At 37.9% G+C, this 23,706-nt stretch overlaps 1 protein-coding gene across 1 annotated transcript in view; it reads left to right on the top strand.

The window, feature by feature from the left end:
* Fatp1 (Fatty acid transport protein 1) overlaps positions 1-23,492 on the top strand; it is a 323,268-nt gene extending 299,776 nt beyond the window's left edge. The window contains exons 5-12 of the mRNA XM_067145352.2: positions 2,709-2,943; positions 5,106-5,307; positions 7,428-7,620; positions 7,697-7,840; positions 10,148-10,285; positions 14,510-14,667; positions 14,744-14,897; positions 21,068-23,492. Coding sequence (XP_067001453.1) covers positions 2,709-2,943; positions 5,106-5,307; positions 7,428-7,620; positions 7,697-7,840; positions 10,148-10,285; positions 14,510-14,667; positions 14,744-14,897; positions 21,068-21,222 — 1,379 coding nt within the window. The 3' untranslated portion in view covers positions 21,223-23,492. The remainder of the gene's footprint in view (positions 1-2,708; positions 2,944-5,105; positions 5,308-7,427; positions 7,621-7,696; positions 7,841-10,147; positions 10,286-14,509; positions 14,668-14,743; positions 14,898-21,067) is intronic.
* The last annotated feature ends 214 nt before the right edge of the window (positions 23,493-23,706 follow it).

The following is a 23,706-nucleotide window of genomic DNA, read 5'->3' as shown; positions in this document are numbered from 1 at the left end:
TCTTTAGTTTTTCTATTAAATCTGTGGTGTTTTTGATGGATTTGTTGGATAAAAATTTGTAGTTTTTTCTTAAAAATCTTTGGATGAACTTGGATATATTATACAAAAGACTAGGTCTGTAATTGATTATTGGGCGAATAATTGATCGAATAATTAATCAATTCAAACACCGTCCCAAGACTACCTTAACGAAAGAAAAATTAACGCCTCAGCATTTTCCACCTTTACTTTCAACAAAGATGTTTATAAAGTTACCAACATCTTCAAAAAACATAATGTTAAAATATTTTTCAAAACCAACAACAGGAATATTGACCTCTTACATAATTCTACCTTGGTCAACAAATCTAGTGTTTTTTCAAAATCAGAAGTTTACGGATTTAAATGCAACAACTGCAATTCCTCGTATACAGGCTAAACTGGATGTAACTTTAATATTAGATATTTAGAACATGTTAATGATTTAAAATATAATAGATTCTCTGCGGTAGGACAGTATATACATGATTCTAAACACATTTTCACTAACATAAAACAAGACATACAAATAATTGAAATAATAAATAAAAGCCCTCTTCTTTCCACAACCGAAAATTGTTTCATCCATCTGGACCAATACTTCAATCCCAATTTCAATTTAAATGACATTTCAGAAAAAACAAATATTCTTTACGAATTTCTTATTTTCATTTTTAAAAATGTTTCTTCTTTAAACCCAAATACAATTTTCCATTCTTTACATAGTTCCTATCCATGTCTTTTGCTCTCAATTACGTCAATCACCTGACCCAACTTAGGTCCACTCCCCTTCCTTCCATTTTTATCCCTCTTTCAAATCTACTATCTGCTTTCTTCCCCCCCCCCCCTCTCCTTTTTCTTAATCATTTCCAAATATAATCCCTAACTGCAAGTCATGAACTCCTCACTCTTTACAATATGAAATTTTTGTATTATATTTTCTCATGGCTTTTTACTCCTATCCACCTGATAAATTGACTTTTACTTTCTATAAATGTCTTTATTTCCACATTGAACTGAAAATTATTCTCAAATATGGTTCAGAATGCCTTGACCTTCAGATTGACCACTGCGCTGCGATATGAACTATTTGAGTATTCATTTAATAATACTTTCAGTCGTTTTCTATGATACTCAATTATTTCCAATTCTGCACTTATTTCTCTTCTGACTGGTGCTTAACTTCAACTTTTCTACATAAAAACAATAACAACCAGCTATTTGTTTCTTAATCTATAAAATATATGACTACAACATGCAACATCAAGTTAATTACTTATCTCCACATCAAGATTTTTTTTTTTTTTTTTGCTAGGGGCTTTACGTTGCACCGACACAGATAGATCTTATGGCGACGATGGGATAGGAAAGGCCTAGGAATTGGAAGGAAGCGGCCATGGCCTTAATTAGCATTTGCCTGGTGTGAAAATGGGAAACCACGGAAAACCATCTTCAGGGCTGCCGATAGTGGGATTCGAACCTACTATCTCCCGGATGCAAGCTCACAGCCGCGCGCCTCTACGCGCACGGCCAACTCGCCCGGTCACATCAAGATTTATAAGACCTTTGAATACACAATGCATCTTTTCTTTTTATGTGATATAGAACTTTCATCTTGTGAAAAAGTTTGTGCTCAGTCCGGTGGTATTTGAAGGTGCTCAAATACGACAGCCCCGTGTCGGTAGATTTACTGGCACGTAAAAGAACTCATGCGGGACTAAATTCCGGTACCTCGGCATCTCCGAAGACCTTAAAAAGTAGTTAGTGGGACGTAAAACAAATAACATTATTATTATTATTAAAAAGTTTTTGTTTTCTACATCTTTTTATTTGCTAGTGAATTTTTTACCTTGCACCTTTTGAAAAATTTAAAAGACCTTTGAATACCTAGTGCATCTTTCTTATACGATTTTGAACTTTCGTCAGTTGAAAAAAGTTTTTCTACACACTCTTGTTATTTGCCAGTGAATTTTTACCATGCACCTTTTGAATGACAGATTGAAGATGACCCTGACTGGAGGATGAAACTGATCTCAATTGTGATTGACTTATAATGTAACCTTGCATTAATAAGTTTTCTTGTATTGAATAGGTGGAACTACAGTATATTTGAATTTTAATTGTAATTTGCTTTACGTCGCACCAACACAGATAGGTCTTATGGTAATGATGGGATAGAAAAGGGATAGGAGTGGAAAGGAAGTGACCATGGCCCTAACTACAGTACAGCTCCAGGATTTGCCTGCTGTGAACATGGGAAAGCATGGAAAATCGTCTTCAGGGCTGCTGACAGTGGAGTTTGAACCCACTAACTCCCAAATGCAAGCTCACACCTGCGTGATCCTAACAGCATGGCCACTTTTTCGGTGCAGATACTTCTAAACCACTATCTTCTCTAGTACTTCCACCTTATTAGATCATGTTAATAGCAGGCTGAAGAGATGTTAGTATAGAACAAAACTGGCCAATCAGACACTAGTGAGATCCAAACCCACAGACTTCTAATTTTGTAATGAATGTTCTACCGATTCAGCTGTGGTGGCATAGGTCATATTTGTTCTGTGATCTGAGCTACCTGTCTGGCGGTAGAGTGTATGTGTTTCAGTTGTCAATGTCAGTTTGGTATTTCTTGGTATCAGACCTGAATTCCAATAAATCCCAGTTCTGTACTGTACTGACTTTGTCTTCAGCTATCAAGGATGTGAAAAGCAACCTGCCCCATAACATGGTCCTCTACGAGTGGACCAGCAGTCTAAACAACGAGACGAGCGAGCTACAAGAGAAGAACCTGCCCTCCCTGATAGCGGAGGCTCCCTCGACACCCCCGCCTGTGCAGGACAAGCCTAACTATCATGATGCCCTAGTCTACATTTACACTTCAGGAACAACAGGACTTCCCAAGGCGGCGGTCATCACTCATTCTCGGTGAGTACAGCATCTGCTGGTCTCCTCCACCTTCACTGAAACCTGCGTACATGAGGTGACAGAGGCAATGTCCTAACTTTACACTGACCGACTAATAATGCGGATTGTGATCCATCTCTTAGGATGGCCCATGAACCTGAAAACCTTAAAAACATGGAAAAAGTCTGGAATTTTAAAAACTGGAGCAAAAACCTTGAATTTGCATTAGAAACTGGGAATTTTCTTTTAAATGCATTTGTTAATAACAAAACACAATAATAGTTTTATTTTGAGAATGCCATATATTTACATGGAAATATTGTCAAAAGATATTACCTATCTTATCATAACAATATTTATCTACTTCCTTTATGACTTCATTTCCTAATCTAATACTGTATTACCTGCATCACCTGACATCGTTCGACTGCACTATTTACTTTTGTTTTAGATATATTTATTTTTATCTTGTACTCATTCTCCAAGACTAAATCCATATCACATACATGTAGACCAATACTTCAATCCTAATCTCGAACGACATTTCCGAAAAGCCCAGAATTTTATTTGATTCTCTTATTTCAGTTCTCAACAGTGTCAAACTCCCTAAAAATAGCTTGTTTTTTCAGATTATACGTCACACGTTATCACGTTATCCTTCCCTGCCACGCCCACCTGACTCTGCCCCCTCCATCACCCCTCCCCTCCCCCTTCCTGACCCACCTCTTTCCCTCCCTTAACGATGTTCTGTGCTTCTAGCAAACTCTAGCACTTGCTCCTTGCCACTCTCCACGCATACATCAGGCCGTTCAAGGTGAGTCTCCTACTAAACTTTATAGTGTTTTGCCCTATTTCCAATATCTCATTTTAACTATTAACTTTCTTTTCATACTTCAGGTTCCGAATTGGATCGAGAACTTTCTGGCCATATATCCACTTTCTCTTTGCCTGCAATATGATCCACTTCTTTGAGTACCTCATAAATGACAGCTTCTTTTTATGAATTGATGTTACAAGCCACCATCAAACTTACTTATGTTACTTTATTATCAATACTCTGTGGAAGGACTGAATCCTATGTCAGTTTTTAGATGTCCATGTTTTATTTTCACCTAGTGTTTAGCAGTGCTATGTTTGAGACTTTTTAACCATTCCAAAGTGATCAAGTTAATATCTTCCCTTTCATTTTATACTTTGACCAACAAGCACATAATTTGTTTATATTCTTTTAAGCATTGTATTTTTACTTCATCCTATTATTGTCACTTATTACTAAGGGTCTATTAAATGTTCTACATACTTGTATATCTTTGTTCATGCAACCTGTTTCAGCTGATGAGGGTGTCCATAGACACCGAAACCGATACTGAATAAAAAATGTTGTGATTATATTAACAACATATTATGTATTGAAAAAAGGTGGATCAATCAAATTTCCCTTTATTGTATGTTATCTCCTTTCAATACAGACCAGATATCCAGATATGAAGTTTTTAATGTTGAATGAATCCATACCACTCGGCAATTTCTCGAAATCTTCTGCAGACTCAGATAAAATAACAATATCATTGGCAATTATTATTATTATTATTATTATTATTATTATTATTATTATTATTATTATTATTATTATTATTATTATTCACTTTTTTTTTACAATTTGCTTTACATCACACTGGTACAAATAGGTCTTATGGCGACAGTTCATTGGAAAATCTCGGAGTTTTGATTTCCTCTCTTTGGATTGAGGTTCCCATTCCAAATTCCTCTTTGATTTCCTTTAATTGCCTGTTCTGTATAAACACTGAAAAGGAAATGGATTGCTGCTCTTTTTTCATAGCCTCTGATTATTATCACTGTAGATTGATTTTTTACATTTTGTAGATAATCCTTCTTTCTCACTATTTAATCCCAGTCACCGTCAGGATCTCAAATAGCACGGTCCAATCAACATTATCGAATGCCTTGTCTAGATCTACGAATGCCATGTACGTTGACTCCTCCTTCTTAAGTTGACCCTCTAAGATCAAATGTAAAATCATGATTCCAGAATGCTAAAATCTACCATCCCTAAGTAATAATGAATGAAACTCCAGGCTGGCTTGCTATGGGTGTCTCGACACATTAAAATACTGGATGATATCCATCCGTTTTCTTAGAGCTGCTGTCTTTGTTTGTTTCAGCTTCATATTCATTGCTGCTGCCATGAGCTGGCTTTCATGGTTCCGGAGTAACGACCGCTTCTACATGGCCCTGCCCTTGTACCACACAGCCGGCGGTGTTATGTCCATTGGACAAGCCCTTATATTCGGCAGCACTGTAGTCATCAGGAGAAAATTCTCTGCATCACAGTACTTTCCAGACATCAGGAAATACGACTGCACGGTAAAGCGAATGTTCTTGTTTCTAGACCAGCAAGTTTTGTGAAAGTCTTCATAGGAAGCAGTATTCTGAGTTTATACAAGATGGTAGGCCTGCCAACACAAATCATTCCAGTCCTGTAGGCAGACTTACAAACTGCAGTCTGTTTAAATGACTTAATTTAGATACAAATGTCATCATTTTCCTGTTCTTTTGGTTCATTGTCCTGTCAACTGGATTTTACTATTAGCCTTGTTATGTACGGTACATGTTTCGAGTCCATAGGTGAGAAGTGGAATGAAGTAGGTAAGAAACATGGTCAATTTTGCTTTCTGGGATATTTTATCATCCCAGAGTAGATTCCTCACTTGAAAATAAAATAGACAATTTTTTTTAGTCATTTCAACAGTTTTTGTTTTACTGATGTTTAATTCACATTCTTTAAACTTGTCATTCCAAAGATTTAGTCTCTCCTGTACTTATGCTTCATTTTGCCCCAGATCAGAACATCATCTGCAAATATTAGAGTGTTAGGCTCTTTGCAATGTTCTTTGATGGATTTGACAATCCGATCCATGACAATGATGAACCTGAATGGGGACAAGGCACTTCCCTGCTGGACTCCACTTTTGGTTTCAAACCAATCTGATCTTCCATATCCTACTTTTTGGTTTGGACATGTTATGAACAGAACAAGAAGAGCAAGGAATTACTTTGACAGAGTTTTTAAAAAATGTTGTTTTACGTCACACCGACACAGATAGGTCTTATGACAACGATGGGATAGGAAAGGCTACGAGTGGGAAGGAAGTGGCCATGGCCTTAAGGTACAGCCCTGGCATTTGCCTGGTGTGAAAATGGGAAACTACGGAAAACCATCTTCAGGGCTGCTGACAGTGGGGTTCGAACCCACTATCTCCCAAATGCAAGCTCACAGCTACAAGACCCAAAACCACGCGGTCTCTCGCTCAGTGACAGAGAAGTGAAAGGGCAAAGGCAGGCCAGTAGGGAGGCCAAGGAATCGATGGATAGACTCACTGAAATTTGAGGTCAGCAAGAGGAGGGAGGACATAGAGGAAGAGAAACTATACTTTGACAGGAAGAAGTGGCGAGCACTTGTTCACCACACCTGGGAGAGTGGAACATGATGATGATGCTGCTGCTGATGATGATGATGATGATGATGCAAATGTCATCCATTTCTTCAATTGCTCACACTAAATATCTATATTCTTCTGTTTGAGAAGGAGTTTCTAGATTGACGGGGACTGCTGCAGATGAGGATGAGAGCGGGTTGAAATTCTTCATTTTTAACAGGCAACAGCTGAGTCAGAGTGTGAGCAACATTGGTGCTGCAGCTGAAATTAGATATCTCCCATGAGTGAGTGGCCTGAAAATGAATGATACACGAAGCAGTTGATTCTGCAGTAGAAGAGGACAACTGCGTACATTATTTTAGTGAATCTCCTTTTGGTTAATTAGACTTGGCTTGAATATTTCTTTAAGATATTCACAGAAATCACTCAGTCTGCAACTGTTGAAGATGCTCAACAGTTTGGGAATAGTGATGGTGGTTGTTTTAAAGGAAGATCAACTAGGCAACCATCCTCTATTAACACTAATCCGAGGGAAAAAAAGTTAGAAGGGTTCTGACACTTCGAAAAATGAAGATATTGGCCAAAGAAAGACAAGGGCCTAGAAGGGCATGGAAATAAAAGATTCCCTAGGCCTCGTTGTCTAATACCGAAGGGGTTGGAAAAGAACAAGAGTTGACCAAGAGAGGTCAGATAGGATAGATAAAAGTGAGGAGCCTGGCAGAAGTAAATGGAAGCAATGCCAACACTCAGCTAAGGGCCCGTGGTCACCAACCCATGCCCCTAGAGCCCTTTTAGTCCCATTTCTCACTGTTATGGATCATATTTTGTAGCACTCTCTAAAGTCTACAGGGTGTACCTTAATATGTTCACTTTCAGCACTGGATTAGATAGGACATTCATTAACTACAAAGTCCCTTAACTGTATGCAAGCAGTCCATGAACTTTGGAGCCTAGTTCATAAAATCTTGTTGTTTTCTGCTTAAGATCCTACAAAAAGTGACCTTTATCATTTACAATCTTTGTAGCTGTATATTTTAATATGTTTAGATTGCGCAATACATCGGAGAGATGTGCCGTTACGTGTTGGCCGTCCCTCCCAAGCCTGAAGACAAGGAACATAAGCTGAGGATGATATTTGGCAATGGACTGCGACCTCAAATCTGGACACAATTTGTAAATCGTTTCAACATTCCTCGAGTTGCAGAATTTTATGGAGCTACCGAGGGAAATGCAAATATTGGTATGACAACTTCCTCTTTCAAGTGCTTCATTGTATTTCTTTGATGTGTACTTTACTTTGCCTTCTCCTGTTACAGTGAACGTTGACAACACGGTTGGTGCTATTGGGTTTGTCTCGCGTATAATTCCTGCTGTCTACCCAATATTAATTATTCGGGTAAATCAGGAGACTGGAGAGCCAATTCGTGATGAGAAGGGATTGTGCATACCCTGCAAACCAGGTATGGAATGTTCTTCAGAGATTGAACTTAAGGTACATTTTGTCAAATGATATAAGTATAGTGTCAAATCAACTCAGAGAGATGAGAGGTATTAACAAAGGAGCACAATGGCAGGTCAGTATGGGAAGAAGGAGCAACAGAAATAGGAGATGAGGACAAGCTACACAGCCGTCTTCAAACAGATAGGCTCTCTCCTCATTGACCACAGTTCTTCACATACATCTCTTCTCAGTCCCTGACAAGCTCCTTTCATCAGGAGGACAGGCATATCAACACTTATTGAGTGGCCATCTCGACGCATCTCCAGTCTTGATGTGGGATATGTGTAGGATAAGAGAAACGCCAGATAAGTACAGGAAAAGGGAAGAAACATATGACAAAGATAAATGCGGATCATAAAAGAATAGGAACACAGGACAAACAGAAAAGGAAGAAGGTCCCAATGGGACCTGCCATTGTGTTCGTCCAATTATATACAGTATTATTATTATTCTCCTCTCACCAATTCGATTTAGGAGCTCTTCATTCATATTTCATCTACCGATCTCATCTTCAGCATTCTTCTGTAACACTACGTTTCAAAAGATTCTATTCTCATTCTTTCTGAACTAGTCATCGCCCAGTTTCACTTCCGTACAGTACAATGCTCCAGGCGAAAGTCTTCAAAAAGTCGTTCTAATGCCTATGTCAATGTTCAAAGTAAGCAATTTTCTTTTCTTGCTTATGCTAGTCTGCAATTTATGTCCTCATTACTTCTGCCATTGTTAGTTATTCCACTACCCAAGTAACAATATTCATCTTCTCTTGTTAAGACTTCATTTCCTAATCTAATATTTCCTGCATCACGTAACTTCGTTCTACTGCACTCCATTACTTTTGTTTTTGACTTATTTATTTTCATCTTGCACTCCTTCCCTAAGACTCTATCCAGACCATTCAGCATTTTCTCCAGATCTTCTGCAATTTCAGATAAAATAACAACATCATCAGCAAATCTCAAGGTTTTGATGTCCTCTCCTAGGATTGTGATTCCCTTTCCAAATTCCCTTTTATTTTCCTTCACTGCCTGTTCTATGTAAACGATGAAAAGGAGGTGGGACAAATTGCAGCCTTGCCTCACTCTGTTCTGGATTGCTGCTTCCTTTTCATAGCAACAATTCTTCTTTCTTGGTTTCTGATCCCGATCACCTTCAGGATCTCAAATACCATGGTCCAATCGACATCGAATGCCTTTTCTAGGGCTACGAATGCCATGTATGAGGGCTTTTCTTTATTAATTCGATCCTTCAAAATCAGTCGTAAAGTCAGGATTGCTCCACGTGTTCCTACGTTTCTACCGAATCCAAACTGATCTTCTCCCAACTCAGCTTCAGCTTGTCTTTCCATTATTCTGTAAATAAGATGTATTAAAATTTTGCAAATGAGAGATACTAAACTAATGGTATGGTAGTTCTCACACTTGTCAGCACCTGCTTTCTTGGGAATAGGTATAACAACATTCTGTCTAAAATCAGATGGCACTTTTCCTGTAACACACATCTTACACACTAAATGGAATAATCTCGCCATGCTGGTTTCTCCTTAGGTGGACAGTAATTCTGAGAGTATGCCATCAACTCCAGGTGCCTTGTTCCTATTTAGGTCTTTTAAAGCGTTGTTGAATTCTGACCTCAAAATTGGGTCCCCCACTTCATCAGAATCAACAGCCTCTTTTTGTTCTGGAACCATATCATCTACTTCTTTACCTTGATACAATTGTTGAATATGTTCCTGCCATTTTCCTGCTTTGTATTCTTTGCCTAGAAGTGGTTTTCCATCAGAGTTCTTAATAAATATTCATACACCTAGTTTTCCTTTCTCCAAAGGTTTCCCTGATTTTCCTGTATGTAGCATCTATCTCTCCTACAACCATACAACTTTCAACATCCTTGCACTTCTCTTTCAGCCATTCTTTCTTAGCTGTCCTGCACTTTCCATGTTCTTCATTCTTTAATCACCTGTATTCTTTTCTGCCCTCCTCATGTTTTGCATTCTTGCATTTACACCTGTCATCAGTCAGGTCTAATATCTCCCAAGTTATCCACTGATTCTTACTTGATCATACCTTTCTTTGTAAATTTTCTTCAGCAGCCCTACTGATCCCATTCTTCATGATTGTCCACTCTTCATCTATTGTTTCCTTCAGCCTTTTCATTTAGTCCTTGTGCAACAAATTCCTTGAAACAGTCAAACTAGTAGGCATATAGACCTGCACTATGATAAAATATACCTTTGATTTTCTTTGATTTTAATGCATTTTTCTTTCAGGAGAACCTGGTGTCTTCATTGGAAAAATTAATCCAAATAATCCATCAAGAGCATTCCTTGGTTATGTGGATAAAGCTGCATCCCAAAAGAAAATTGTTTATGATATCTCCCACAAAGGGGATTCTGCTTTTATATCAGGTAAAAAAGCATATGATATGTATGTATGAAAGTTTATATTTCCAGCCATTATCCCATTTCTTTACGGTGTTGAGTATGAAGTGAGATGAATTTCCATAGCAAGTTTTTATGACCGGATGCCTTTCCTGACGTCAACCTCATCAGAGGAGCAAGATGAAATGAATGATGAGATATATGATAATAGGAAGGGAGCGGATGAAACCTGAAACCTATTCCTGTTGAATAGCACCAAGGGACCTCCTCTAGGCTTAAAGTCTCCATCTGATGGACAAATGACCATTGACCTGTCATATGCTTTCACTTCACATGAACACTGCAGAGCGGTTTGGAATTTAATCCAAGCTTTTTGCACTCAATCTAGTGATCAGAAATTGTATACCACCACCTCTCCTACTCTGCCTATCAATATTCTGAGGGTGAATATTGTTTGACCAATGGGACTCAAACTGGCTAACCACAGGGCCAGACCATATAGACATGATGCTTTAATGATCATGGCCATCAGACGGGCTAATGAAAGCAATGGTAGTTATATAACTATTCTTTATACACTACACTCTACTCTACAGTGAGTGACTATAGTGGATCTTTACCATTCCTTACCACCTTTAAAGGTACAAACCTATTTTCCTATTCCTCAACAATTGCTTTAAAACCATCCCAGAATCTGTTTAAGTTTTTATTTACCGTTTTCCACCAATCATAGTTACTTTTTAAAAACTGCCTCATGCCTGCTTTATCAGCCATATGGTACTGTCAAATAGTCCTAATTTTAATATCTTCCTTTCTTTCACATTTATTTTTTAACTACCACAAAAACAGCTTCGTGATCACTAATACCATCTGTTACTTTGGTTTCTCTAAAGAGCTCATTTGGTTTTACCAGCACCACATCCAGAATATTCTTCCCTGTAGTTGGTTCCATCACTTCCTGAATCAGATGCCCTTTCCGTATTAACTTATTTGTCATTTGTTGGTCATGCTTCCTGTCATTCGCATTACCTTCCCAATTGACATTTGGTAAATTGAGATCACCTGCTATAATCACATTCCTTTCTTTATCGTTTCCTACATAGCTGATTATCTTATCAAATAATTCTGAATCAGTGTCAGCACTACCCTTTCCTGGTCTGTACACTCCAAAGTCATCAAGTTGCCTATTATCTTTAGAGATGAGCCTTACACATAGAATTTAATGTTTGTCATCTTCATTTTCATGAGAATGAATACTCCCCCTCCTACCTACGATACACACTCCAGTTCTGTGAGAAACTTTCTGCATCCATTATATAATTTCTCAGCCATGATTCAACTCCTATTACAACATCCGGTAAATATATATCCAATAAATTACTTAATTCTATTCCTTTCTTTACAATACTTCTACAGTTCTGCACTAACATTTTTATGTCATCCCTACTTGACTTCCAGTTTCCTGTTCCCTTATCACCACTCCGTAAGCCACCATGTTTCCCTGAATGTACCTCCCTATAGCCCTTCTAAACAAATTTCCTAACTTATATGTAGCACTGCAATTTAAGTGAAAGCCACGTGAGCACAGATCCCTATCTCCTACCCACTCATTGAGATCTAGAAATCTCACTCCTGGTTTCCCACATACCCACTCCATAGTATCATTTAAATCCCCAATCACCTTCCAGTCAGTATCCCTCCTACACAGTATTCCACTGATAACAATCTCATCTTCCCTAAACTTCACCCATGCTGCATTTACCAGATCCTACACATCCCCAACTATGTTGGTACTTATACCTGCTTGTCTTACATTGTTAGTACCAACGTGAAACACTACCACCTTCTCCTTTCCCTCCTCCTTCTCTTCTACTCTCCTCAACATCTGCCTTAACCTAATTCCTGGGTAACACTCTACCCTGGTTCCCTTTCCCCCCATACACTTTCCCCACATGTCTAACAGTGGAATCCCCCATGACCAGAGCCTCAGCTCTACCCACCTCATTTGATCCTCTCTCCTCCTGGTCAGTCCTATCTTTCCTGACAGCTGCAGGAGCTACTTTCTCCTCCCTTTTCTCCATCCCGTGACCTTGTTCCACCTGTCTTTTCCTATCCACTACTCCACATTTCCCTTCCCTGCCTTTTCCCTTCTTCCTACTTCCACACTTCTCAGCAAAAGTTCCCTGTTCCTCATCTTCCCTTGGTTGTTCTACCTGCAGTGACTCGTACTGATTTCTCACAGACACCTGTCCTGAATTCTGAACCTGAATGGAGCCCTTAGCTTGTAATCTCCTTCCCCTTAAAACATTAGCCCACCTGTCTTCTACAATTCCCCCCTTTTCTTCCCATCCCTCTTTTACACTTACTATATCCTGTACATTGTTTGAGGGAGGCCTACTTTCCTTCCTGTCTTCTGAGAGAATCCTAGTTATCTCCCTCAAACTCTCAAACTCCCCACTCATACTCCTTAATACCTGGTCACACCCACAGTTCCTACACTTGCACTCCTTAGCCATTCTTTACTGAATAATGAAAAGAAAAGGAAAAATAAGATACCGTAACTTATTCTGTGAAAAATAAAAATGAAAGGAAAGAAATATTGTCTAGGATAGTTTACAAAGATCTCCCAACAATAAGGTAATTAATATAGGCTACTACTACACTACAATACTACTTAGTTGTATGATTTTTTTTTTCCTACAACCCCCTAACAGGATGAAAATTTATTGCTGTTAATTACTGAAAACAGAAAATAATACTGAAGAATTACACAATTCTAAACTGCAGTTAAGTCTACCATAATTACTACAACAAAATTCTAGTAAGCGAGTTACTACACAAATATTTCACAGTAAAAAAATAAACACACTAATTTCTTGATGATGCTTGTTGTTTAAAGGGGCCTAACATCGAAGGTCATCGGCCCACACTAATTTCTAATAAGATACTATAATACACTACAATAATTTCAAACTACATTCACCGGGCGAGTTGGCCGTGCGCGTAGAGACGCGCGGCTGTGAGCTTGCATCTGGGAGATAGTAGGTTCGAATCCCGCTATCGGCAGCCCTGAAAATGGTTTTCCATGGTTTCCCATTTTCACACCAGGCAAATGCTGGGGCTGTACCTTAATTAAGGCCACGGCCGCTTCCTTCCAATTCCTAGGCCTTTCCTATCCCATCGTTGCCATAAGACCTATCTGTGTCGGCGCGACGTAAAGCCCCTAGCAAAAAAAAAAAAAAAAAAAAAAAACTACATTCAGACTACGTTCAGATACTACAAAACACTACAGTAATTTTAAACTACATTCAGACATATCCTAATTACAACAGGTTATTACTAAGCATATACAGAAATGGAAATTACAATTAAAGTTTGATATTCATAAGACTACTCAAAATAATAGAATAAGCACTCTAATTTCTAATAAGTTACTACAATACACTACAATAATTTTTAAACTATGTTCAGATGTATCCTAATTACAATAGGTTATTACTAAGCACAAATAGAAATGAAATCCAATTAGACCTATAGTTAGAAATGTGCAAGAACTACTTAAGGATTACCAACAACGTTAAACGCATAGGCAGATTAATATTATTACTACTTTATCCTACTATGCTGTAATAGAAATGAAACCTGCCATTTGGTTAAATGCTAAAGTATCGAAAGGGTTACCGTACACAAAGATACACATGAATATAACAAGCAAGATAATATCTAATATACCGTATCTACACTACAATTCTCAACTGAAATGTGGTTATGTGATCATTACAGATGGTGGATTACAATTATTTTCCCTACTCTGTGGGACGGAGAATAAAAGGGTCATTAAATGCTGAAAAATATGAGGTTGTCTACAATAATTTCTCAAAAATACTTCTGGCAGAACTACGCCAGGGACTTGAATTACAATTATTGGGATATAGGAACTTGATTATTATTAGCTAACTGCTCATAAATACTGAAAGATCGAGAGTGTGAAATATACTGTTAATTACAGATTTATTTGTTGCATCACTTTGTTCATAGCGGGTAGTTTCCCTTTCTACCTCTGGTAATCACTCATCAGATGTGTTATAGAAGCTATGTAAACATTAAAAAAATTTCTCTCCCTCCTGGAAAGTTGGCATTTTCAACACATAAAATTTTAGAATCTTTGTTTATTGGTTTCATTTCTTCTGTTGGTGCATTAAGCAGCCATTTGTGTTCTCTGTATAGAGTTATGTTGTTTCTTGCTTGCAGGAGATATCTTAGTAGCTGATGAATTTGGTTACCTCTTCTTCAAGGACAGGACTGGAGATACATTCAGATGGAAAGGAGAGAATGTCTCAACATCTGAGGTGGAAGCTGTGATAAGCAACATTATTAACTATCGTGACAGTGTTGTGTATGGAGTAGAGGTGGGTACAGCCACATGTTTCCTCTATCGTGTGTTTTATAAACCATCAGTGTAGCTCAATGATACTCTTCTTTCAGATCCGGGGCCTGGAGGGTAGAGCGGGCATGGCGGCTATCGTTGATGAAGATGGCACTCTAGATCTGAAGGTTCTTGCGGAGGGAGTGATGCAGTGCTTGCCATCTTACGCTCGGCCTCAGTTCATCAGGCTGCTCAGCAAAGTGGACATGACAGGTTAGTTCACCTGCAGGTTGCTTGGCAGCAGCTCACCACGTGTCTCTGCTTTCAGCCTTCCTTTTGAGAGCAGTCAGTGTCTTCCATTACCTAGTTGATGTACTCCAATGTCCACCTTCCTTTTGTATTCTTTCCCTCAACTTCTCCCTCAATGATTGTTTTAATGAGATCATCATGTCTTAACAGATGATCTATCCATATGGATTGGATGCGTTTCCAAAAGCACGGTTATTCTTCTTCTATTCTCCACAGTACCTCATCACTCAATACCTTGTCCACCCAGGGAATCTTGAGCATCCTGTGGTAACACCACATCTTGAATGCACTCAGTCTCTCCAAGTGCCAGATCTCACTAGTATATTCCAGAAAAAAGTTCTGATGAGATATTTCTGCAGGTGCATGTCTATATTATTAGATGTAGAGAGGTTTTGTTTCTTGTTCAATAATTAAAACCCTTCTTAAGGCTCACAAATTTTCAGCATAAATGACTATAGAAGACAAATTGAGAAAATTACTATCAGAATGCATGAAAAATGATTGGGCAGATCACAAGAACCAAACAATACAACCTTCAAAGAGAAAGTGAACATGGAACGTCTCAAGTGGTCCAATGTGGCTGATAAAGTTCATAATAATAATAATAATAATAATAATAATAATAATAATAATAATAATAATAATAATAATAATAATAATAATAATAATAATAATAATAATAATAATAATAATAATAATAAATTATTACTAATTACTAATAATAATAAATTACTTATTATTATTATTATTATTATTATTATTATTATTATTATTATTATTATTATTATTATTATTATTATTATTATTATTATTATTATTATTATTATTATTATTATTATTATTATTATTATTATTATTATTATTATTATTATTATTGTTACGGGGCTACCCATGCATCAGCAGAGGTGAAAGAAGGTGCCGGGATGATTGGGTCTAACTACAAAGCCAAAGTTAATTTAAAATTTTAACAAAGGTTATATTTACTTGAAACAACAAAATTTAAACAACTTAGTGAAATAACAATGACATAGCAATTTAGAAACAAGACTTAGAAGGATCCAAGACTTAAGAATTCTAACTCTTTTGGGCTACAAGCCCCTAATTTTACAACTTTTGAGCTCCTAGCTCAACTTTATAAAAGCACCAATTTGTTCAATGGACAGAAATCCCCTAATACCTGGAGCACTTGCTCCCAAAATTGCAATATCAGGCCCCCCAGAGGCAATTTTACAACATTTGAAAAGGAGCTTAAGCTCTCTCCGTTCTCAACACATTATAAAAATCCAATAATCACTAGCCTTACAAGGCAATATTTACAAAAGCCATCTTATTACACAGAGGTATCTAGTACCCAACCTACGGGGCCTTAGTAAAAAAAAAGAACAGGTTCAATAAAAGGCCCAAGTAAAATGGAATGGAGTCAAAGATTTAGCTCCACAAAAAAAAAAATTTAAAAACCTATAGGGCACTTGCCAACGAAACAGGGGCTAATCCCAATCTACTGAGGTGGTGCGCATGGAAATAACTTTAATACATAGCAGAAACAAATGTGGTACCTCAAACCAAGATGAAGGGGAGATCAAGAGGGTAAATCCCTCTCTATCCCCGATTACAGTTAAAGATTCATAAAATTTTACATGTGCTGAAATGAGATTTACATTTTAGAAAGTTTGTTACATAGTTAAGGTTTCAAACCTTTCCCTCGGGTTAAACTGCAGAGCTAGCAAGAAATAAAGGTATTAAACGGCCATTACCTTGCTGTAGAACTGCTGCGTGAAGAAAGAGGCGCCTCCCGCCTCCTGCATGACACACACACTTAGTTAGATGTTGATCAAATGGCCAAGAGACGTGAAAATCCGCAGTTTATAAACCCTCGGGGAAGGTTCAAGACCTTCCATGAATAATCAAGCCACAACCTCTCAATTTTATTGGACCATACAAAATTTACACTCAAAGTCGAAGAAGAAATCCAGGATTGGTCGGAAATTAATTACAAAAATTAGCGATTGGCTGGATTCAAAACTGGCAGAAAGAAAAGATAAATATTGCCAACCCACAAATGAATGAACGAAATTTAGTAAAGAAAAAACTTATGAATACAAAATTTCTTCAAAAAATGTTCCTTCACTTCGCACCAGGCTGCATGATGATAGTTTTTTTAGCAGTGACATCTATGAGAGAATGTCCACACTTCTTGATCATTGGGAAACAAAACAAGTTAAAATTCACGCAGTCCTGGAAACTGCACGATCACAAAATTAAGGAAGTGACATCTTCTGAATAAAGTTTAAGGAGGTCTAGTTCCAAGTTCAGTGTTTCTCCTGTAGAGGAGTTCTAATTGGCGCAAGGTTTAAATGTGTGGCGTAGGGGTGTACCTCCCGGTACAACAACAACAAAAACAACAACAACAACAATAATAATAATAATAATAATAATAATAATAATAATAATAATAATAATAATAATAATAATAATAATAATAATAATAATAATAATAATAATGTGTTTTTTGTGTCCAATGATTTTTGGAAGCTGAAGTCACTCCCCTTCCTCATAAATATAAAATCTGTAGCAGACAATGGGAAACTGGAAGCAATTCAGTTTTACCCTGGGCCAGGCAAGGTAAACCGATGTGGCTAGACTGTTCTACTGTGACTGGGTGATGAGTTGCCACCCTCCTAAACAGACTTATTGATGATGGAGTGGCCCCAGTACTTTGAACAACTAATATTGCAGTGCCAATTTGGAAGGGCAAGTATGGTGTGACTGAATGAATGGATTATTATTTGATATGGCTCTTGGGTCATGAATGGGTAATTGATGCCAGGCTCCATAAGATCGTCTGTATAACTGAAAAACATGCGGTTTTGTCAAAGGCAGTGGGACAACAAATACCTTTGATGCTGCTCGGTAGCTTTTGGAGAAGCACCGTGAAAAGGCGTTCCTTTGACTTGGAGAAGGCCTTTGATCACACTCATTTGGCACGCCCTACAGTCCCATAATGTTCCCAAATCTTATGTACAATGGATCCAGCTACTGTACTGCAACATTTCCATCATGATTCGCTTTGCAGCAGGAACATCGCCTCCCTTTGCCAACAGTGTTGGAGCATATCAGGGATCAGCACTATTTCCATTACTGTTTGTCCTTATGGACACTAATTTGAATGACCTGCAAATGCCCCTTCTGTGGACACTTCTGTATACCAATGACATTGTTTTGGCAGGTTATGACACAAAGGCCTCAAGGAGAAAACACAGCAATGGAAAGTACAGCCTGGCAAACTTGGGCTTCGATTCATTCTCGAGAAGACACAGTATATGGAGTGTGGTACCATCAACATCAGTGGAGAAGAGTTGAGAAAGTGGAGCAATTCAAATATCTCAGCTCCTTATTCACAACAATGTGACAGCTTCCAGATGCTCACAACCGAGTCAATGCCACCTGGATGAAATGGCACCAGGTAACAAATTCTGTATGACCATCTGATGCCCCTATTCCTAAAGTCAAAGATATACAGGAGAGTAGTGCACCCAGTCACCATCTACAGATCGGAGTGCTAGCCAGCAATGGCAAAGAATGTGCAGGTTCTACATGCTGTGGAAATGAGAATGTTCTGACAGAATCTTGGACACACGCGATTCTACCATGCAAGGAACAATGATGTCCGATGAAGACTGGGAGTTGCCCCAATTGTAGAAAAGCTACGCAAAGGTAGACTTAGATGGTATGGACACGTCATTTGCAGCAATGATAGCTCTGTAGCGAGGACAGCCATGCAGGCCAGCAAAAGCATGCTTGACCTAAAATATGGTGGATGGATCGCATCAAGGAGAAGGTGGAATATGTGAACACCACCCCAGAAAATTTCTTGGATCAGTCTAAATGGAGACAGATGTGCCGACAAGTGGACCATGCACTGTGCGGGAATAATACTAGGAAGATGATGATGGATGAAGTTGTTGTTGAAGTTTTTCTGTAATTCCATTATGTAAAATCTGTTTAGTGAATGAACATATTGTTTTTAATTTTAATTTAATTTAATTTAATTTAATTTAATTTAATTTAATTTAATTTCGAGGACTAAGATGTGATGTCATTGGGGGTGAAACCTAAGTGGATTGAATGTCAGGTTGAAAATACAAAACTGGAACAAGTAGATCATTTCAAGTATTTTGGATATTTATTCTCGCAAGAAAGAAACCTCCATGACTCAGGCAGCAGCACGCTGGCCTCTGATCACTGGGTTACGTGGTTAAAATGCCAGTCACTCCATGAGAGATTTGTGCTGGACAAAGCAGAAGTGGGTCAGGCTTTTCTCCAGGTACTCCAGTTTTCCCTGTCGTCTTTCATTCCAGCAACACTCTCCAGTATCATTTAATTTCATCTGTCAGTTATTAATCATTGCCCCAGAGGTGTGCAATAGGTTTTGCCACCCGATGCAATTTCTATCATCGCCACTAGAAGGGGGCTCATTCGTTCCATTTCTGACATGGTCAAATGACTGGAAACAGGCTGAGGATTTTCATTTTCATTATTATTAATATTTTTTTGAGCTTACTTGCTGTTCAGTTACATTAGGTGGGGTTACTATCATAGCTTAATGAAATGCTATTGACTTGCTGATCTTCTTCAGTTATGGATCCTTGCAGAGATGTACACTTTTAAGGCAATAATAATTTTCTGTGGCTATTTCTAGCCAAGTGCAGCCCTTGTAAGGCAGACCCTCCGATGAGGGTGGGCGGCATCTGCCATACTTTTAAGATTTTGTTTGTAAAGTGTTTCAAGGATACTGAAGACAAGTCGGCATATATTTTAGTTTCTTGGAATAATTTAAAATAATTTTAAATTGATTTAGAAATAAAAAGTTAGGAATATAGGAAAATATAGGTTCTAACATCAATTTAGTTACTATAGGATCACCATTTATAACCTTATAAATACCAGGTGTCCACAATTAAACTGACGGTGTTCGGCATGGCACAGCATGGACTGTAATGATTGTAGAAGTCTGAAATTTCATAGATATGCTAACTAAGCAATGCCCTCATGAATAATGCTACAAAAAAATATTTCTAAAGTCTTGCCACCAGCTGAAAATATGGCGCTACAATTTTCCGTAACTTTGACGTCAGAATGTGGAATTAAATTTTGTCAGTTCCTCGGTTGCAGGAACAACCATTGCATTCAGTTTTCATGACTGTTTGGTGTGGTTTTACAATCTCCTTCATTCTTGGTCTGTTTCTCTTTGAGGAGATGACCCCTCATGGGCCTGTTAGGTGTACAGTGACATCTGCACGTTATAGGGACCTCCTGGTGCAACATGTAATTCCAGCTTTGCAAGAACGAAACCGTGACCATGCAATTATTTTCATGCAAGATGAAGAAACACCACACCACAGATGAAAGATTTGCTGCAAGAAACCTTCATCTCTGGGCATTTTCCAGATACGTGACCTTCAATATCTCCCGACTTAAATCCGTGTGACTTCTGGTTGTGGGGATATCAGGGACATGTCCAGTCTCTGCCTGATCTAAAGGCTGGCATACAATGACATGTCGCTCTGATTTCACCCGATATGCTGCGGCCAACGATCGACCATGCCACATTATGGATACAGCAAGTTACTGAGTTGGAAGGCCATATCGAACAGTGTTTGTAACCATAAATCCTTATAAACATGCCAGAACCACTGTTATCATGTGTTTGATATTTCCTGCCTTTTTTTGCAACCTTACCACTGCTTAAAGCATCATATTTCCATCTGGTTGTAAGACTTGGAACTATTGTTATCATTTTTGTGGCATAATTCGCAAGCGCATTGCTTAATTAACACAACTACGAAATTTTAGACTCCTACAATCATTACAGCCTCTACTGTGCTGCACTGAACACTGCCAATCTAATATTGTGGACATCTGGTACATGAAACATGTAAATACAACTTCATTTTTAAGTCACCTCTTCGGGAACAAAATAGGTTTCCACCTAAAATCCGAGGTCTAGTTACGACACAGTGACCAATTGGCTGGCATGCTTAACAGTCACTTCTATCTTTTTGTTATTCTAAACTGCCCTTGCTTTCCAGAGCTGGTCTATGTATGTTCTAATTTGTTTTTCCTTGTCTAACCAGGGACATACAAGATGAAGAAGAAAGACCTTCAAGAGGAAGGTTTCAACCCAATTGAAGTGAAGGACAGATTATTCTATTTAACTAGTGGTGGGACATATGACCCCTTGAATGAGGAGGTATATAACCAAATTCTTGCAGGGAAAGTTAGGTTTTAATATGAAACTTGTCCATCCATTAAAATCTTGAGAGGGGATTCATTCTGAGATGCCCTCGTCTGTACAATTGGAATGTTTTACAGTGAAACCATTCATTTACGAACATCAAAGGACATTGCAATTTGTCTGCATATGGAAGGATGTTTGCCCACAGTATGCAATAAGGAACAAACAAGTGTCAAATAAAGTAGACTGCTAAACAGGAGGAACAAGAAAATAAGATGATCATGGAGGTTATCCTTGTTTCCTGTTTCTGTTGCTCTCCCTTCACACACCAACTGCCTCATGTTCATCCTGTGTTGTGTCCTTTTCTCGTTCCTCTATATTTAGGGTGGTCAGAAACAATGTGAACTGGGTATATGAGCGTTAGAGGGTTGGTTATACTGATAAATAATTGGAAAAAGGTAATCTGATATCTTATGTCGTCGTCATTTTTTCAGCTGTTGAAGTTAAGTCAATTAGATAGCTTCAGAGTCAACTTTGAATGGGCTTTGCAAGGCAGGGTTGTTAAATTTGTAATTGACTTAAGACTTAAGTGTATTAGGTCTAAAATTCCATTTCTGTTTGTAGTCAAGAGATGGAGCAGACTTTACAAATCTTAAAAAGCTGTCCAGGTCTGTATATTAGAGCATCCATAAATAAGAATTGATTTTTTTTAGCAATTCTATATCTTTTCGGTTGGGATATAAATTTCTGTTTTTGAGGAATGTTCATAAGGAGAGGTTTCACTGTATTCTTTAATGGCATGATACATACTGCACTGTCAAGCTGAGGAAAGGAAGAGTGATGTACATGGGTCTCCCAGTGACGAACGTGTATCTCTCTACTGGAGTTGAGGTAAGTCACTCTTCCTTCTCAGCTCCACCACTCGATGAGATAGCTGTATAGTTTTAAATATTGGTTATGATCTCGTTTATGTTCCTCTGTAACCTAGCTACGTTGACTGGTTGAATATTAAATATTGCTGTTAATTCCTCTTCAGCTACTGCAGCAGATATTAATCTTATTTCATCTTCGAAGACTACAGTGTACTGTACTAAAAATATGAACAATATTTCCTGATTGAAGTTCATTATCTTTAAACAATAGTTTACAAGAAAAGATGCTCTGAACTTTGGACTACACTGGACTTTAATGTAATGTTGAACTGGCTCAAGGAATTAATATTAACATATTTTTATCAATACAACTTCCCCCATGAGAAGGCTGCCACAAGGGCAAAGAATATTGATTACAAAATATTGTATAGCTGTGAAAGTCATTGGTGAATTTGTTAGAATGTCTCAGATAGAAAAGAACTCAGGTTCAGAAATATATTAGGCAATATAGAATGATGTCTAGTTCATCAAATGCTATACAAAAGATTGCCGAGTATGGTTATTGAACCTTTTATTGCGGAGATAGCAATGTTGTGAAGTCCTGTATGGTTTAGTCCAAGAGAATCCCACAGTTGTATGAGAAATTCAGGGATTGTGCCTCGAGCACCAACCACGAGTGCATGTTGTCTAAGTGATATTTGCAGTATACGGTTGGCTGGTAAATTGACTTCTTCTCAGCGTCCACCTGTTCAGCCTAGCCAGAGTGCAACTCAAAGCATACTATAGAACCTAAGATCAGTCCTTGCTTGCTAGCTGGTTAAAAGGCTATCCTGTCAATAAGCCTATTACTCCTGTCAATAGCCAGGCCAGATTTTTCTTTTTTTCCAAGTTATTGTAAGTAGTGTTAGTGTGGGAGAAGGCTGCATCAACAAGAAACCAAAGCTTATTTAAAAAGATATATAATAAGGAAATGAACTAGTTGCTTTCAAGATCAAGCAGGCAGCTGAAGTGACAATGACGATGCCAGACAAAAGAAGGAGAGCTGAGTGAGGAGTGGGTTGACTTCTTGCATCCCCGACTGCAGCAATTCAACAAACAATATTCTAAATGTGGGTAAGTTTTGAGTTCTTACAAAATCTCATTTAGCTTGTTAACTGTAGGGCTACAAAAAGAGGTTGATATTTTTAAAGCTACACAGTTATCGGACTTGTTGTGTAAATACATATTTTTTATCTACTTGTTACCTCAGAACTTGGAATACTTGATATCTATTTTGATAGACAGGGTGAAATGTCTGTTTATGTTTTGAAGCTCTCTGCATTGCTCAGTCTGTGTAAAAGTTTGGAATGCATATCAAGAGTTATTTATAAATTGTTATACAATAAACTTTTTTATATATTTTTGTTATTCTAGGCTTAGTGGCTGTGATGAATAAATGTTTAATATTTATAATGTCTCCATGTTCTTTAGTAGTGAGTGTATCCCACAGAATTGAAAGGAAAACTTGTCCTGGTGTTGACTCCTTATAGCCCGCAACCATCATGGATCATCATTGTTACTTATTCAACATTAATTCATGCAACTTTTTAATATATTTCACTGAAGATGGCTCAAAGATGAGCTGAAACGTTTGGCTAAAAATCATTCCATCCAAAGATGGATATAT

The sequence above is a fragment of the Anabrus simplex genome, chromosome 4 (assembly GCF_040414725.1).
Source record: "Anabrus simplex isolate iqAnaSimp1 chromosome 4, ASM4041472v1, whole genome shotgun sequence".
Taxonomy (NCBI): domain Eukaryota; kingdom Metazoa; phylum Arthropoda; class Insecta; order Orthoptera; family Tettigoniidae; genus Anabrus; species Anabrus simplex.
Note: the sequence above shows the minus strand (reverse complement) of the source record. Positions and strands in the feature narration are given on the sequence as shown.